The sequence below is a fragment of the Heterodontus francisci genome, chromosome 40 (assembly GCF_036365525.1).
Source record: "Heterodontus francisci isolate sHetFra1 chromosome 40, sHetFra1.hap1, whole genome shotgun sequence".
Lineage (NCBI taxonomy): Eukaryota > Metazoa > Chordata > Chondrichthyes > Heterodontiformes > Heterodontidae > Heterodontus > Heterodontus francisci.
Genome location: NC_090410.1, coordinates 15,853,185 through 15,872,348, shown reverse-complemented (window position 1 = coordinate 15,872,348; position 19,164 = coordinate 15,853,185). Strand labels below are relative to the sequence as shown.

At 47.1% G+C, this 19,164-nt stretch overlaps 1 protein-coding gene across 9 annotated transcripts in view; it reads left to right on the top strand.

The window, feature by feature from the left end:
* LOC137353116 (RAS guanyl-releasing protein 1-like) overlaps nucleotides 1-19,164 on the top strand; it is a 171,196-nt gene that overhangs the window by 136,824 nt on the left and 15,208 nt on the right. For all 9 annotated transcript variants that reach the window (XR_010969817.1, XR_010969815.1, XR_010969816.1 and 6 more), the window contains one exon: nucleotides 12,975-13,124. Coding sequence is in view for 5 of the 9 variants with exons in the window: in XM_068019124.1 (XP_067875225.1) it covers nucleotides 12,975-13,124 (150 nt within the window). In the remaining 4 variants the exon portion in view is untranslated. The remainder of the gene's footprint in view (nucleotides 1-12,974; nucleotides 13,125-19,164) is intronic.

The window sequence follows — 19,164 nt, the reverse complement described above, 5'->3', positions numbered from 1 at the left end:
GGAGGTGGGAGCTGCCGATTTGTGATGGGGAGAGGGCGCCTCAACATGGAGGCACCCTCTGCAGAAGAGGTCAGTTTTAAAAAAATTAAAATGACCACAGCTGCCTGGCTGTGATCATGAAGGGGCAGCCCCTCCACAGGATGGCCAGCAGCCGTAGCTGAGGCCTGCTGGCCATTGTGGGTTGTGGGGGGGGGAGGTTCCCTTGCAGGATGAAGCACCCCTCTGCCTTTCCTGACATGAGCTCACCATGGTTGCCTGGCAATGTCTCTTAGCTGCTTTGCTGACTGAAAATCCCAGTCGGCGTGCGAACGGAGCCTGACTAGGTCCTGGAGTTGGCCCTAATTGCATTCAGTTGGCTACCAGCCATTGGCGGGCAGGTAGCCTTTCCGATTCCAACCTGGCCTCTCCAAAAGTGGCTCAGGGTTGGGATCATGGCGCCATACTGGCATGATGGCCAGTGGCGTGAGATTGCAGGCCCACCCTCCTCCAATCCCGATCCCGAGCTGCTTTTAAAATCCAGCCCCCGATCTGTACTGAATTTGCTCTACTGAATTTGAAGAGGCGGAGAGGTTTAGAGAGGGAATTCCAGAGCTTGGGGCCCAAGCAGCTGAAGGCACAGCCGCCAATAGTGGGCCCATTAAAATCGAGAATATGCAAGAGGCCACAATTGGAAGAGGGCAGAGATCTCGGAGGGTTGTGGGGCTGGAGGAGGTTACAGAGATAGGGAGAGGCGAGGCTATGGAGGGATTTGAAAATGAAGATGAGAGTTTTAAAATCGAGCCCTTGCCAGACTGGGAACCAATGTAGGTCAGTGGGCAGAGTGGGCGAACAGGACTTGGTGCAAGTTAGAGTACGAGCAGGAGAGTTTTGAATGAGCTGAGGTTTACGGAGGGTGGGAGGTGGGCCAGGAGAAATTTGGAATGGTCGATTCTGGCAGCATGGGAGGCTGGGGGTGGGGAGGAGGGGCGTGAACGTGGAGGGAGGTGTGTGGGGAGGGGAGTCTGGAGCGTCAACGACCCTGCTTATTTTTGTGGGGCACAAAGAAGGACCCCCTGCCCTTCCTATTCCACAAAAATAATTTATAACTTACCATGCCATGCTGGTCATAGGACAACAATTTGCACATTACAAGGAGCATGCCACCTTTAGAAGGTGGGTGCTTCAACCTCGCTGCAATAAAACTGACAATGGGAAAAGCGTTTGCATTAAGGGGGCTTTGAATCCACCCACCCCATGCTGAAGCTGTTACCGCCCCATTAATAGCCGTTTCCAGGAAGTTCAAATCGACCGCCACCGCCCCCCACAGTGAGGTAATGGACTGATCTCAGACACAGTCAGTTATTCAGCTAACACCCAGACAGTGGCTTCCTCCTAAAGAACGGGCAGGGTCACAGAGATCTACAGATCCCTGGACAAATCAGCATGGAAAGGGGGTAAACCCAAAGGTGGGATGAAGGTGGGGAACCAAAACATCCATAAACATTACAAAGTATTTTCAGCACAGACTGTGGCCATTCGACCCAACTGATCTATGCTGGTATAATAAAAGCAAAATACTGCAGATGCTGGATATCTGAAACAAAAACAAGAAATGCTGGAATCACTCAGCAGGTCTGGCAGCATCTGTGGAAAGAGAAGCAGAGTTAACGTTTCGGGTCAGTGACCCTTCTTCGGAACTGACAAATATTAGAAAAGTCACAGATTATAAACAAGTGAGGTGGGGGTGGGGCAAGAGATAACAAAGGAGAAGGTGCAGATTGGACCAGGCCACATAGCTGACCAAAAGGTCACGGAGAAAAGGCAAACAATATGTTAATGGTGTGTTGAAAGACAAAGCATTAGTACAGATTAGGTGTGAATACACTGAATATATTGAACAGCAGCAAGTGCAAACCTGAAGAAAAACAACCTGAAAAAAACAGTGGGTAAGCAAACTGAACAAACTAAGATGAAATGAAATAAATGCAAAAAAAGATTGTAAAAAATGTAAAAAGGAATGTGAAAAAAAAAGGAAGAAAAAATAACTAAAAATGAAAGTAAATTGGGGGGCTGTCATGCTTTGAAATTATTGAACTCAATGTTCAGTCCGGCAGGCTGTAGTGTGCCTAATCGGTAGATGAGATGCTGTTCCTCGAGCTTGCGTTGATGTTCACTGGAACACTGCAGCAATCCCAGGACAGAGATGTAAGCATGAGAGCAGGGGGGAGTGTTGAAATGGCAAGCAACCGGAAGCTCAAGGTCCTGCTTGCGGACTGAGCGGAGATGTTCCGCAAAGCGGTCACCCAGTCTGCGCTTGGTCTCCTCAATGTAGAGGAGACCACACTGTGAGCAGCGAATACAGTATACTACATTGAAAGAAGTACAAATAAATCGCTGCTTCACCTGAAAGGAGTGTTTGGGGCCTGGGATAGTGAGGAGAGAGGAGGTAAATGGGCAGGTATTACACCTCCTGCGATTGCAGGGGAAGGTGCCCTGGGACGGGGACGAGGTGGTGGGGGTAATGGAGGAGTGGACCAGGGTGTCGCGGAGGGAACGATCCCTTCGGAATGCTGACAGGGGAAGGGAGGGGAAGATGCGACTGGTAGTGGCATCACGCTGGAGGTGGCGAAAATGGCGGAGGATGATCCTTTGGATATGGAGGCTGGTGGGATGAAAAGTGAGGACAAGGGGAACCCTGTCACGGTTCTGGGAGGGAGGGGAAGGGGTGAGGGTAGAGGTGCGGGGAATGGGTCGGACACGGTTGAGGGCCCTGTCAACCACAGTGGGGGGAAATCCTCGGTTGAGGAAAAAGGAGGTCATATCAGAAGCACCGTCATGGAAGGTAGCATCATCAGAGCAGATGCGTCGGAGACGGAGAAACTGGGAGAATGGAATGGAGTCCTTACAGGAGGTAGGGTGTGAAGAAGTGTAGTCGAGGTAGCTGTGGGAGTCAGTGGGCTTATAATGGATATTGGTAGACAACCTATCCCCAGAGATGGAGACAGAGAAGTCGAGGAAGGGAAGGGAAGTGTCAGAGATGGACCATGTAAAGGTGAGAGAAGGGTGGAAATTGGAAGCAAAGTTGATAAAGTTTTCTAGTTCGGGGCGGGAGCAGGAAACGGCACCGATACAGTCATCAATGTACCGGAAAAAGAGTTGGGGGAGGGGGCCTGAGTAGGACTGGAACAAAGAATGCTCGACATATCCCACAAAAAGACAGGCATAACTAGGACCCATGCGGGTACCCATAGCGACACCTTTTACTTGAAGGAAGTGCATGGAGTTGAAGGAGAAGTTGTTCAATGTGAGAACAAGTTCAGCCAGGCGGAGGAGGGTGGTGGTGGATGGGGACTGGTTGGGCCTCTGTTCCAGGAAGAAGCGGAGAGCCCTCAAACCATCCTGGTGGGGGATGGAGGTGTAGAGCGATTGGACGTCCATAGTGAAGAGGAGGCGGTTGGGACCAGGAAACTGGAAATTGTCAAAATGACATAGGGCGTCAGAAGAGTCACGGATGTAGTTGGGAAGAGCCTGGACCAGCGGAGAAAAGATAGAGTCTAGATAGGAAGAAATAAGTTCAGTGGGGCAGGAGCAGGCTGACACAATGGGTCTGCCGGGACAGTCCGGTTTGTGGATTTTGGGAAGGAGGTAGAAACGGGCTGTCCGGGGTTGTGGGACTATGAGGTTGGAAGCCGTAGAGGGAAGATCTCCAGAGGAGATGAGGTCAGTGACAGTGACAGTGATCTATGCTGGTGTTCATTCTCCACACGCTCCCCCTTCTTCATCCAACCCTATCAGCATATCCCTCCACTCCTTTCTCCCTCATGTGCTTACCTAGCTTCCCCTTAAATACATCTATACTATTCACCTCAGCTACTGCATGAGGTAGCGAGTTCCACATTCTCACCACCCTCTGGATAAAGATGTTTCTCCTGAATTCCCTATTAGATTCATTGGTGACTTTCTTCTATTTATAGCCCCTAGTTCTGGTCTCACCTGCAAGTGGAAACATCTTCTCTACGGCTACCCGATCAAATGCTTTGGTCATTTTAAAGACCTCGATTAGGTCTTCTCTGTTCTAGAGAAAATAGCCACAGCCTTTTCAGACTTTCCTGATAAGTACAACCCTCTCAGTTCTAGTATCATTCTACGAAATCTCTTTTTGCACCTTCTCGAATGCCTCTATTTTTATAACATGTAGCCCAGAATTATTCACAGTGCTCCAAGTGCGGTCTAACCAAGGTTTGATGCAGTCAGTAAAGTTATAGAGTCATAGAGTCATACAACATAGAAACAGGCCCTTCGGCCCACCGCATCCATGCTGACCATAATGCCTATCTATACGAATCCCACCTGCCTGCATTAATTCCATATCCCTCTATGCCTTGCTCATTCAAGTACCTGTCCAGATGCCTCTTAAATGTCGCTACTGTTCCTGCCTCCACCACCTCCTCAGGCAGCTCATTCCAGATACCCACTATTCTTTGTGTGAAAAATTTACCCCTTTGATCGCCTTTAAACCTCCTCCCTCTCACCTTAAATCTATGCCCTCTTGTTTTAGTTACCCCTACCATGGGAAACAGACTCTGGCTATCTATCCTATCTACCCCTCTCATAATTTTATATACCTCTATCATGTCCCCTCTCAGCCTCCTTCGCTCCAGGGAAATCAGACCCAGCCTATCCAATCTCTCTTTATAACTGAAGCCCTCCAAACCAGGCAACATCCTTGTGAATCTTTTCTGCACCCTCTCTAGCTTAATCACATCTTTCCTGTATTGCGGCGACCAGAACTGCACACAGTACTCCAAATGTGGCCTAACCAACGTTATGTACAACTGTAACATGACGTCCCAACTCTTGTACTCAATGCCTCGGCCGATGAAGGCAAGCATGCCATACGCCTTCTTCACCACCCTGCCTACCTGTGTTGCCACTTTCAGGGAATTATGTACTTGCACCCCAAGGTCTCTCTGCTCAAGAACACTCCCCAGGGCCTTGCCATTCACTGTATATGTCCTGCCCTGGTTTAATTTCCCAAAATGCATCACTTCACACTTGTCTGCATTAAATTCCATTTGCCACTCCCTTGCCCACTTTCCCAGTTGATCTATATCCTGTTGTAACCTTAGACAACCTTCTTCACTGTCCACTATACCACCAATTTTGGTGTCATCTGCAAACTTACTAATCATGCCCCTTATATTCACATCCAAGTCATTAATATATATGACAAACACAGAGGGCCCAGCACTGAACCCTGCGGCACACCACTGGTCACCGGCCTCCAATCTGAAAAACAACCCTCCACTACCACCCTCTGCCTCCTATCACCAAGCTCACCCTGGATCCCATGTGTTCGAACCTTCTGGACCAGCCTACCATGCGGGGCCTTGTCAAAGGCCTTGCAAAAGTCCATGTAGACAACGTCCATTGCCCTGCCCTTGTCAATCCTCTTGGTCACCTCCTCGAAAAACTCAAATCAAATTCGTGAGACATGATTTCCCAAGCACAAAGCCATCCTGACTATCCCTAATCAGACCATGCCTTTCCAAATGCATATAAATCCTGTCTCTCAGAATCCCTTCCAATAACTTTCCCACCACTGATGTAAGGCTCACCGGCCTGTAGTTCCCTGGCTTATCCCTGCTCCCATTCTTAAATAAAGGCACACCATTCGCTATCCTCCAGTCTTCCAGTACCTCACCCGTGGCTAACAATGATACAAAACTCTCTGCCAGGGCCCCAGCAATCTCCTCCCTTGCTTCCCACAGCATCTAGGATACACTTGGTCAGGCCCTGGGGATTTATCCACCTTAATGTACTTCAGTACCTTCAACACCTTCTCCTTTGTAATGTTGATATGCTCCAGGATATCGGTGTTCCCTCCATTGAACTCACTCGCTTCCATGACCTTCTCCACAGTAAATACGGACGTGAAATATTCATTTAAGACCTCGCCCATTTCCCGTGGCTCCACACATAGATTGCCACACTGATCCTTAAGGGGACCTACTCTCTCCCTAGCTACCCTTTTACTCTTAATTTGCTTATAGAATCTTTTAGGATTCTCCTTTATCTTATCTGCCAGGGAAATCTCATGGCCCATTTTCGCCCTCCTAATTTCCTTCTTAGTGTGTAGTCCTACATCCCCTATCCTCTTCGAGGGACTCGCTCGATCCCAGCTGCCTATACCTGACATATGCCTCCCTCTTTGTCCTGACCAGACCCTCAATATCCCTCGTCAACCAAGGTTCCCTAAACTTGCCAGCCTTGCCCTTCCATCTAACAGGAACATGCCGGCCCTGAACTCTTCCTATCTCGCTTTTAAAAGCCTCCCACTTGCCAGACGTCCCTTTACCTGTAAACAGCCTTTCCCATTCAACTTTTGAGAGTTCCTGTCTGATGCCATTGAAATTAGCCTTCCCCCAATTTAGGACTTCAACCTGAAGACCAGTCCTATCCTTTTCCATAACTATCTTGAAGCTAATAGTGTTATGGTCACTGGTCCCAAAGTGCTCCCCCATTGACACACCAACCACCTGCCCATCCTCATTTCCTAAGAGGAGGTCAAGTGTAGCCCCTTCTCTAGTAGGGCCATCCACTTACTGCTTCAGAAAACTATCCTGGACACACTTAACAAGTTCTTCTCCATCTGATCCCTTAGCACTAAGGCGGTCCCAGTCAATATTAGGGAAGTTAAAATCACCTACTATTACAACCCTATAATTCCTACACCTATATGTGATTTCCCTACATATATGCTCCTCCACTTCCCTCTGACTATTGGGGGGCCTATAATATGATCCCATCAAAGTGATTACCCCTTTCTTATTTCTAAGTTCTACCCATATGGCCTCGCTGGACATTCCCCCCGGGATATCCTTTCTAAGTACTGCCGTGATGTCCTCCCTAATCAATAGTGCAACTCGCCCTCCTCTCTTACCTCCACCTCTGTCATGCCAGAAGGATCAGTACCCCGGAACATTGAGCTGCCAGTCCTGCCCATCCCTCAACCACGTTTCCGTAATAGCTATAATATCACAATCCCATGTACCGATCCATGCTCTGAGTTCATCTGCCTTACCTGTAAGGCTTCTTGTATTAAAGTAAATGCAGTTTAGCCTACCAGACCTTCCACGCTCCCTGTCCTGCCCCTGCCCGGCCTGCCTACTGGACTTGCTCGCTTTAACCTCTACATTTGCCTCAACTATCTCATCTGAGAGACTACTACTTTGGGTCCCACCCCACTGCAAGACTAGTTTAAACCCTCCCGAGTAGTACTAGCAAACCTCCCTGCAAGTATATTGGTCCCCCTCCAGTTTAGATGCAACCTGTCCTTCTTGTACAGGTCACCTCTGCACCAGAAGAGATCCCAATGATCCAAGTAACTGAAGCCCTCCCGCCTACACCAGCTCTTCAGCTACACATTCATTTGCCTAATCCTCCTATTCCTACCCTCACTAGCATGTGGCACAGGGAGTAATCCTGAGATTACAACCCAAGAGATCCTGCTTTTTAACCTTCTGCCTAACTCCCTATATTCACTTTGCCTCATCTCTCTTCCTGCCTATGTCGTTAGTACCAATATGGACCACGACCTCTGGCTGCTCACCCTCCCCTTTCAGAAGGTCCTGCAGCCGCTCCGAGACATCCTTGACCCTAGCACCAGGGAGGCAACATACCATCCTGGAGTCTTGTTTGTGGGCACAGAAATGCCTATCTACACCCCTTACGATAGAATCCCCTATCACTATAGCTCTTCCAACCCTCTTCCTCCCCTGCTGTGCAGCAGAGCCCTCCATGGTGCCACCAACTTGGCTGTTGCTACTTTCCCCTGGGAGGTCATCCCCCTCCAACAATATCCAAAGCGGTATATCTGTTTGAGAGGGGGATGGCCACAGGGGACTCCTGCACTACCTGCCTGTGGCTACTACTTCGTCTGGTGGTCACCCATCTCTTTTCTGCCTGTGCAGCCATTGTCTACGGTGTGACCACCTCACTAAACATGCTATCCACGCCTTCCTCAGGATTGCGGATGCTCCACAGTGAATCCACCCGCAGCTCCAGCTCCGTAATGCGGGCAGCCAGTAGCTGCAGATGGATACACTTCCTGCACACATGGTCGTCAGGGACACTGGAAGTGTCCCTGATTTCCCACATAGCGCAGGAGGAGCATATCACGGGGCTGAGCTCTCCTGCCATGACTTGCCCTCAGGTTAATTAGTTACTCCCTTAATTAAAAAATACTAATTATACAAGGGGCCTTGTTCTACTCACTTCAATCTGAAGTCCTAAAAAAAAAACCCACTTTAGTAGTACTCACCTTATCACCAGAGATTTTTTTTTCCTGTTCTCCTGTACTTGGCTGTATCAGTAACCGCCTCCACATGGGTGAACGTCAGCGTATCTTGATTCAAAGCACAAGTCCGAGTTGCATCACCGTGAGTGGGGAAGTTCTCTTTGATGTCTGCAGCGTATGTACACAGGCTGTCGGAACATGCCTCGCCCATGTGTTCACTACTGCTGACATCTGCCAACCTTTAATGCTTTCAAAGTAGTTTGCTTGTGGCAGATAGAGAATAAAATTAATTGTGTCTCCTCTTGGTTCTAATCTCATCTGCGCTTTATAGTTTGATTATCTCACCCCATCCATAGTGATGTGTGAAGGAAATCCCATCTTTTTCCCATCCCTATGGCTTTCTCCTCGTCTCTTCCAAAGCTGGTAATTCATGCTTGGATACAGTTCCACGGGTACAGCAGAGAAACAGGCCATTCGGCCTCAACCATCCGTGCTGGAATTTATGCTCCATACGAGCTCTTCACATCCCTTTCAGTTCAAGTATCATAGTTCTAGTGAGAGCGCAGAGACCCACCTATCTGTTGTCCAATGACCAGCTAGTGACTACCTTGCTTGGGTGGTGAAGAGTTCAGTGCACTCTCTTTAAAAGCAAGGTGGAATACTTTTTTAATGGTGGCAGACTAAAAGATGTGGAGAAGCAAAGGGATTTAGGTGTCTTGGTTACAAATCACTTAAAGCTAGTAGACAGGTATAAAAAGTCATTTAAAAAAGGCTAAAGGAATATTGGTCTTTTTCTCAAGAGGGCTGGAATACAAAAGGCTGGAAATGATATTTCAGTTGTATAGAGCCTTGGTCAGAGCCCACCTGGAGTACTGCCTTCAGTGGTATTGAGGTACAGACAGCACCTTAGACAGCACCTTCCAAACCCGCGACCTCTACCAACTAGATGGACAAGGGCAGCAGACGCATGGGGACACCACCATCACCTGCAAGTTCCCCTCCAAGTCTCGCACCATCCTGACTTGGATCTATATCGCCATTCCTTCACTGTAACTGGGTCAAAATCCTGGAACTCCCTTCCTAACAGTACTGTGGGTGCACCTACCCCACATGGACTGCAGCGGTTCAAGAAGGCAGCTCACCACCACCTTCTCAAGGGCAATCAGAGATGGGCAATAAATGCTGGTCTAGCCAGTGACCCCCACATCCCATGAATGAATAAAAAAAAAAGATCAGTCATGACCTAATTGAATGGCGGAAAAGGCTCAAGGGGCTGAATGGCCTCTTCCTGTTCCTATGTTATTATGCGGGCTCACTTGCATGAAATTCAGCAACAATAGCACATAAAACCAAACTCCTACACCACAGATCGAATAATAGATCCTTGTGCTAATATTAAATTAGAGTGGTATTCTACAGAGTAAATAGTCACACCTCTTACCTGCAACAAATAATGACATTGAGCGATTGGTCTTTCTGTACGATCACTCCCCGGTAACTCATTCTCACTTAACTTGGAGACTGTTGTCATGCAGGAGCAGACTGTAGGCGGAATTAGTCGGAGTCTGACCCCGGAAACAGCTGAGAAAGTTTCATAGTACTGGCATGGGTAGATGATGGAGATAGCCAATAATAAAGGTCACTTTGTGATCTAACATTTCCGGAGCTGAATCTTTTCACACTTGTTGTAAGTGTGCTCAGTGTTGGGGATTTTTCTTATAAATGTTTTTATTAGCACACTGTTAGGCCCACTCAGTGCTGAAATAAAAGCATTAAGAAATAGGATCAGGATTAGGCCATGCACCCATTTGAGCCTGCTCCGCCAGTCAATAAGATCATGGCTGATCTTCTGTCTAAACTTCAACTTCTCGCCTTATCCCCATATCTCTCGGTTCCCTAAGTGTCTGAAGGTCTATTGTTTCCATTTTGAATATACACAATGATGCAGCTTCCACCGCCCTCTGGGGTAGAGAATTTGACAGATGCACAACCTTCTGAGTGGCAAAACAGTTCTGTGGTCCTTTGAGGTATTGAAGTCACTGGGAGAAATTTTAAAGGCCTCGACTTTTAAAGTTCTCACCCTTGTGTTCAGTTCCCTCCATGGCCTCTCCCCTCCGTATCTCTGTAACCTCCTCCAGCCTTACAACCCTCTGAGATACCTGCACTTCTCCAATCCTGGCCTCTTGTGCATCCCTGATTTCCTTCACTTCTTCCTTGGTGGCTGTGCCTTTATTTGCCTAGGCCCGCAGCTCTGGAAATCCCTCCCTAATCCTCTCTGTCTCTCTCCTCCTTATAGATACTTGGTAAAACCTACCTCTTTGACCAATCTTTTGGTCAGCTCTCCTAATATCTCCTTCTGTGGCTCGGTGTTGAATTTTGTCTGATTATTCTCCTGTGACATTGGGATGTTTTACTATTTTAAAAACACTCTATAAAAGCAAGTTATTGTTATTGTCGTTGCAAACCTAACCTGCCCGGCAGGGAACTGAAGGGATCGGGTGTGCTGGGTTTACCACTGATTGAAGTCAATAGAGAGTGATATTGAGGAGGGAATAAAACCCCTGCTTTCCACCCAATCTGGTGAGTTTCCCGCCAAGCACGTTCAGTTAAAATGATCCCATTGATACACTGGATGTTTAATGGGCAACATACAGATATGGTAAAAACTCCCTGATCTCTCAAGTGACTGAAGTGACCAACATACTTATCACTAACCCAGAACCCTCCTCTTTCAATGTTAAAAACTGCCTCCACATAATCTGTGACCACAGTCCCAACTTGCAGGTGACAAGGGCTCCTCAGTGAGTCTAGATTTCTTTAATGTTCTTCGAGTGATTGCAGCTGTTAGCAAAACCTAATAATATTACAGAGTCTTTGCAGACCTTTGTACAAACAGGGCTGGATTATCAATGTGTACTCTCAAAATACCAATGTAAAAATAATTTTAGCAGAGACGAGGTGAGAGATTTCATGGTTTACAAAGCACAACAAAGATTCCTATCAGTCAAGCTGTTTGAGTTTCACTTCTGCCTTCCTGGGAGAGACCATTTGTGGTGCTGTTTTGTCTGCACACTGCCAATTGTCTGATGTAATACAGCTTTCACAGAATCATGCAGTCTTACAATACAGAGGGAGGCCATTCAGCCCATTGTACCTATGCTGGGTCTTTGGAAGACCTATCCATTTTGTCCCACTCCCCTGCTCTTTCCACATAACCCTGAAAGTTTATCCAATTCCCTTTTGAAAGTTACGATTGAATCTGCTTCCACTGCCCTTTCAGGCAGCGCATTCCAGATCATGACAACTCACAGTGTAAAAACAATTCTCCTCATCTCCCCCTGGCTCATTTGCCAATCACCTTTAATCTTTGTCCTCTGGTTATTGACCCTCCTGTCATTGGAAACAGTTTCTCCTTATTTACTCTATCAAAACCCTTCATTATTTTGAACACCTCAATTAAACCCCTCCTTCTCTGCTCTAAGGAGAACAATCCAAACTTCTCTGATCTCTCTGCATACTGTAGTCCCTCATCCCTGGTATCATTCCTGTAAATCTCTCCTCATCCATAGTTCTCTACTGTTCTTCTATTTCTGAACTGCTTTCTGTTTATAGTGAGGCCTGAATGTTTGCAAGGCCTAATCTGTTACACTGCCACCTCTTCCATAATTCAGATTCTATATGCCTCAATAAATCCAAACAGTGTATACCCTCTGTTCTACACTCTGCGTTTGAGCAGACCAAACCAGATCCTGTGGATATGAACTCACAATCTAAAACAATCAGCAATTTAGCACCTATTGGTTATCTGATTTGGAGAGGCCTCAGGGTGGTTGTCTTGGGGTAACATATTAATTCAAAATCTCTTCTGAATTTGGTTATTTATTAAGATTATTCATTCTTGGGAGGTGAGCATCGCTGGCAAGGCTGGCATTTATTGCCCATCTCTAGTTGCCCTGAGAAGAGGGTGGTGAGCTGCCTTCTTGAATTACCGGTAGTGCTTTTGATACAACTGAGTGTCTTACTCAGCCCCTTCAGAGGGCAGTTAAGACCCAAACACATTGGTGAGAGACTTGAATCACAAGTCAGCCATACTGAGTAAAACAGCTGATTTCCTTCCCTAAAGGGCATGAGTGAACCAGTTGTTTTTTTTTAATGACAACGCAACAGCTTCATGATCAGTTTTACCATCGTTTTGTTGCAGATTTTTTTTTTTTAAAAATCTGATTTCAGATTTCCAAACTGGAACGGTGGAATTATGAACTCGCGTGCCTTGCGTTTGATTGGGTCATAGAGAGCAGAAGTGGCGGAGGCGGTGATCTTCTGCAGAACCTGATTCTTGCTGACGGAATCACCTTCATCAGACAGGCAGGGTTTGCAGGATCTTCTTGAGGTCATTGTCGAACCGCTACTAATTAGTAATCCAACAATATGAGCACCACCGCTGCACTCTGCAAATGCTAGTCTGCCACTGTACTGAGATGCGTGGTTGAGGGAGTGTAGGGTGAGCTTTACTCTGCATCTAACTGTACCTAACCTATTGTGGGAATTGTGCCTGAATAGGGAGCATGTTTATTCCTCAATACTAACATTCCTCACCTTCTTGATCAAATATCAATATGAGTGTACAGACCATGGTCATTGGTGTTGTGTGTGACTGGCAGGGAGCCTCACTGACTTACCTTTTTCCTCCCTGCAGACTGCGGGATTAACTGTCATAAGCAATGCCGGGACATGGTGGTGCTGGAATGCAAGAAACGCAACAAGAGCCCCCAGAGTGACAACACACTACAGTGTCCCATGACCGTATCCCTCTTAACGGCAATGCCTCAGAAGAGTCACAGCACTGGTAAATCCCTCACAGTCGAACAGCAATGTGTGCCAATGGTTGTGTGCTAACCTGATTGTGTTTGGTGACTGCTTTGCTATGCCCGTGTGCGTGTGGGTATGGGGTCTTTTGTTGAAAGTGTCCAAGCTCTTATAATAGTGAGTTCAACTGCTCAACATGTCACTTATGTGGGTATACTTTGCTGTCTGCCTCAGGAGGGCTCAGACCCAGTCTTACCAGTGGTCTCATAGCAGGTAGCAACTTCTTTTTGGGGTAAGGTTAGTGGAGCCACTTGGGGTCTCTTTATTATCGACATGGCTCCAAGATGACACACCTGGCCATGGAGCCAACTCAGCCCTCTGTGCCAAAGAAAGGCAGTTTGCATTTTTACACTGCCTTATGACCTCTGCATAACAGGAAGTGTTTCACAGATACTGAAGTACTTTTGAAGTGCAGTCACTATTGTAATGTAGTCAATTTGCATTTAGCTAAGTGCCATCAGCAGCGATGCGATAAGTGAACAGATACTTTGTCTAAAGGAGCAGTGAGAGAGACAGAGAGGGCATTCCAGAGCTTAGGGCTCAGGCTGCTTGAAGACAATGCTGGAGCGAAGGAGGCCAGAATTGGAGGAGCGCAGAGATCTCGGAGGGGTGTAGGGCTGGAGGAGGCGACTGGGATTTGAACAGGAGGATGAGAATTTTAAATTTGAGGCGGTGCCAGATGTGAGTCAGCAAGCACATGGGTGATGGGTGAAAGGGGACAATAGTTTCCAGCAGGGGGGCAGAGGTCACATAGAGAGCACGGCAGAAAAGAGCGGCCGGGCATTGTGATTTTCCATCACCTGCTCCCTGAGACCAACATTCCCGCTGTGAGCTTGGAATCGACCTGCAATCCCCAGAGCCCAACATTTAAAGCCAAATCTTCTAATGGCACATGGCACCGATACAGTTAACCTCCAACCCTGCCCTCACTTAACTATGCAAAACCAGACCAACCCTACACACCCTTAGACCAACGGCACGAAGGAGAGCCTGAGGATTTGTCTTTTGTTCCCTGGAGATTATGGCTACGAGCTAACTGAAACGTCTGTCTCAAAATCTTTGCACAGAGTTGTTATGACCCGGAATGTGCTGCCTGGAAAGACCAGTGGAAGCAAATTCATTATTATTGAAGGGGAAAGAGCAGTTGGGGGTGGGACTAATTGGATAGCTCTTTCAAAGAACCGGCACAAGCATGATGGGCCGAATGGCCTCCTTCTGGCAGTCTCATTCTATGATTCTGTGAAAATGTTTCTTGCACTAAGATATCACCGAATTAATCATATCTGGCACCTCACAATGCTGTTCGTTAGAAAGCTACAATTAACAATGATCTAAAATCAGACTGGATCTTATCAGACATGAGACTGGACTGAATATTATTTTCCTGTCTCTCCTTACGGTGCTGGCAGTGCCGGTTATTTAATAAGTTTCAGCACTGATAAATAATGCCCTAATTCTACAGTAATGCTCAAAAATTCTGAAAATACACCGCAGGTCCACACATAAATAAGGCCCTGTTGCCTTAGTCGAGCCGGATGTTCTGCTCTGACGCTGCCAGCCAGCTGCATGGGTGTTTGTCACAGCTCAGTGGGTAGAGTCATAGAGTTATACAGCACAGAAACAGGCCCTTCAGCCCATCGTGTCCATGCTGGCAATTCTATTCCCATTTTCCAGCACGTAGCCTTGTATAGAGTCGTACAGCATAGAAACAGGTCCTTCGGCCCACCGCGTCCATGCCGACCATAATGCCTATCTATACTAATCCCACCTGCCTGCATTAATTCCATATCCCTCTATGCCTTGCTCATTCAAGTACCTGTCCAGATGCCTCTTAAATGTCACTACTGTTCCTGCCTCCACCACCTCCTCAGGCAGCTCATTCCAGATACCCACTATTCTTTGTGTGAAAAATTTACCCCTTTGGTCCGCTTTAAACCTCCTTCCTCTCACCTTAAATCTATGCCCTCTAGTTTTAGTCACCCCTACCATGGGTAACAGACTCTGGCTATCTACCCTATCTATGCCCCTCATAATTTTATATACCTCTATCATGTCCCCTCTCAGCCTCCTTCGCTCCAGGGAAAACAGACCCAGCCTATCCAATCTCTCTTTATAACTCAAGCCCTCCAAACCAGGCAACATCCTTGTGAATCTTTTTTGCACCCTCTCTAGCTTAATCACATCTTTCCTGTAGTGCGGCGACCAGAACTGCACACAGTACTCCAAATGTGTCTGTAACATGACGTCCCAACTCTTGTACTCAATGCCTCAGCCGATGAAGGCAAGCATGCCATACGCCTTCTTCACCACCCTGTCTATCTGTGTTGCCACTTTCAGGGAACTATATACTTGCACCCCAAGGTCTCTATGCTATGGCGTTTCAAGTGCTCATCTAAATATTGTGAGGGTTCCTGCCTCTACCACCCCTTCAGGCAGTGTGTTCCAGATTCCAACCATCCTCTGGGTGAAAATATTTTTTCCTCAAATCCCCTCTAAACCTCTTGCCACTTAACTTGAATCTATGCCCCCTGGTTATTGACACCTCTGCTAAAGGAAAAAGTTTTTTCCTATCCACCCTATCTATGCCCCTTATAATTTTGTATACCTCCATCAGGTCCCCCCTCAGCCTTCTCTGCGCTAAGGAAAACAACCCTAGCCTATCCAGCATTTCATAGCTGAAATGCTCCAGCCCAGGCAAAATCCTGGTGAATCTCCTCTGCACCCTCTCCACTCTTGTATCTTCAAGCCCCACTCCAGAGACCTGTGCACAAAACCTGGGCTGACACTCCAGTACAGTACCAAGGCAGCACCTCACTGTCGGAGGTTCTGTCTTTCGGATGAGACATTAAACCGAGGTCCTGTCTGCTGTCTCGGGTGGACAGAAAAGATCCCACAATGCTATTTGGAAGAAGAGCAGGGGAGTCCTGGTCAATATTAATCCCTCACCCAAGATCACTAAAACAGATTATCTGGCCATTATCACATTGCTGTGTGTGACTTGACTGCTGTGATTTCCACATTACTGGACTAGCCATATGTAAAATCAGGAGATTTCCCAAGTGTATACTCGCTGTGAATGGTTCCATAACTCTGTTTTATATTAATTCATTTATGGGATATGAGTGTCGCCGGCCAGGCCAGCATTTAATACCAATCCCTAATAGCCCTTGATAAGGTGGTGGTGAGCTGCCTTCTTGAACCGCTGCAGTCCATGTGGTGTAGGTACACCCACAGTGCTGTTAGGAAGGGAGTTCCAGGATTTTGACCCAGCAACAGTGAAGGAACGGCGATTTAGTTCCAAGTCAGGATGGTGTGTGGCTTGGAGGGGAACTTGCAGGTGGTGGTGTTCCCATGCGTCTGCTGCCCTTTGTCCTTCTAGGTGATGTTATCCTGAACCCCACGTTTTTTCTATGAAATTCCTGAAGAATTCTCTGTCTTTTTGGGAGAACCAGCGCAAGGTTGGAGGGGGTGCGGGGCAGAGGGGCGTCTCAACTTCCGTTTACAAGCAGGTGCTTAGAATGTCTAAAGGCCAGCTCGACACTTTCTGTATGTATCTCAGTTGGGGTTTGCTGAGTGAGAAAACAGAGAGTAGGAATAAGTGGGTCATTCTCAGACTGGCAGACTGTGACTAGTGGGCTACCACAGGGATCAGTGCTTGGACCTCAGCTATTCATAACATATATCAATGATTTGGATGAGGGGACCAAATGTAATATTTTCAAGTTTGCTGATGACACAAAACGAGGTGGGAATGTGAGTTGTGAGGAGAATGTAAAGAGGCTTCAAGAAGATTTGGACAGGCTAAGTGAGTGGGCAAGAACATGGCAGATGGAATATAATGTGGAAAAATGTGAAGTGATCCACTTTGGTAGGAAAAACAAAAATGCAGAGTATTTCTGAAATGATGAGTGATTGGGAAGTGTTGATGTCCAAAGGGACCTGGGTGTCTTTGTTCATAAATCACTGAAAGCTAACATACAGGTGCAGCAAGCAATTAGGAAGGCAAATGGTATGTTAGCCTTTATTGCAAGAGGATTTGAGTACAGGAGTAAAGAAGTCTTGCTGCAATTATGTAGAGCCTTGGTGAGACCGCACCTGGATTATTGTGTACAGTTTAATTTCCTTACTTAAGGAAGAATCTACTTGCCATAGAATGAGTGCAACAAAGGTTCACCAGACTGATCCCTGGGATGGCAGGATTGTCTTATGAGGAGAGTTTGAGGAGACTGGGCCTGTAATCTCTAGAGTTTAGAAGAATGAGAGATGATCTTATTAAAGCATACGAAATTCATACAGGGCTCGCCAAGGTTGATACAGGAAGGATGTTTCCCCTGGCTGGGGTGGGGTCTAGAACCAGGGGACACAGTCTCAGAATAAGGGGTAGGCCATTTAGGACTGAGATGAGGAGGAATTTCTTCACTCAGAGGTTGGTGAATCTGCGGAACAACCCCAGAGGGCTGTGGAAGCTCAATCATTGAGTATGTTCAAGACAGAGATCAATAGATTTCTAGATTTTAAAGATATCAAGGGATATGAGGATAGTGTGGGAGAATGGCATTGCGGTAGATCAGCTATGATCTGTTTGAATGGTGGAGCAAGCTCAATGGGCTGAATAGCCTACTCCTGCTTTTATTTCCTATGTTCCTATCAGTCAAGAAAAGAAAGGGACTTGTATTTATATAACCCCTTTCACGATCTCGGGACATCCCCAAGTGCTTTACAAACTATGGAGTGAAGTCACTGTTGTAATGTAGGAAACACAGCAGCCAATTTGTGCACAGCAAGATCCCCCTCAGTCCTGCACTAGAGTGCCAGCCTAGATTATGGGCTCTGGTCTCCGACGTGGAGATCGACCCCACAACTCTCTGACTCCGAGGCTTGAGTGCGGCCGAGTGACACGCAGCCGACACCTAGAAAGTGAGCAATTGATAAAATAAAGTCAAAACAAATGAAAGCAGAGATGCAGGAAAGCCATGAGTAACAGACTAAATGTTCCTAATTCAATATTGGGTCATGGCTCAATTTTGCACTGTTAATTTTATAATCTGCTAGCTGCCCTCATGTAAATGAGTTCTCACAATGTTTGAGTAACAGTGCTGGCAGCAATCTGCTAATGAGTCACTCAACCACGGTTATTTCCCAGTCGTTAGATGGACTTTTGACACACAAAGGGTGAGCAGCAAAACTAATGAGCGATGCTCTGAGGCACTAATTGGTGAAGATGTGCTGATTGTGGTTGGAGACATATTATCTTGTCCTAGATACACAAGCTCTGAAATCACTGATAAACGCTACCCTTTCAGCTCAGGTCATTGCTCACTGACACACTTTAAAGAGAGAATTTGCCTTGATATAGTGCCTGTCGTGTCCAAAGGACTTCCCAAAGAACTTTTGAAGTTGTAATGGAGGCCAATTTGCACACAATAATCTCTCACAAATAGCAATGAGGTAATGAACAGATAATCTGTTTTAGTGATGTTCGTTGAGGGATAAATATTGGCCAGGACCCCGGGGAGAACTCCCCTCTCTTCCTATAGTGGCTGTTTGATCTTTGACATCCACCTGAGCAGGTAAATGGGGCCTCGGTTTGAATGTCTCCATCTTTACAGGCACATCTCAGGCACTTGCCTCTCCCACATTGAGAAATCTGGTAAGTGCCCACCTTCCTCAAAACCCCATCACAACTGCACGAAGGGACCAATCCCATTTTCAACCAACCTCTGCAGTGGGTGTGGGTGGGGGAGGAGGGGGGGTGGGGGGTGAGCGGTGAGGCTGTTCCTTTGCCTGGATTCCCCCAGCTTACCTCACTTGCACTGTTCTGGGGAGGATCATCTCTCCCAGTGTATCAGTAATGGGCCAGGTGCCTTCAGAGCCAGGTTAGGGGGGAAGCTTCCGTTGTTGGGAGACCCCAGCTCTTTTCATCAGGGGCAGATGGAAGGGAAACCCCCAAGATGGCTGCTCACGCTCTGACCCTGAGAACAAGGGGGGGGTTACTCGCTCCCCAACCTCTTCAGCTTCGA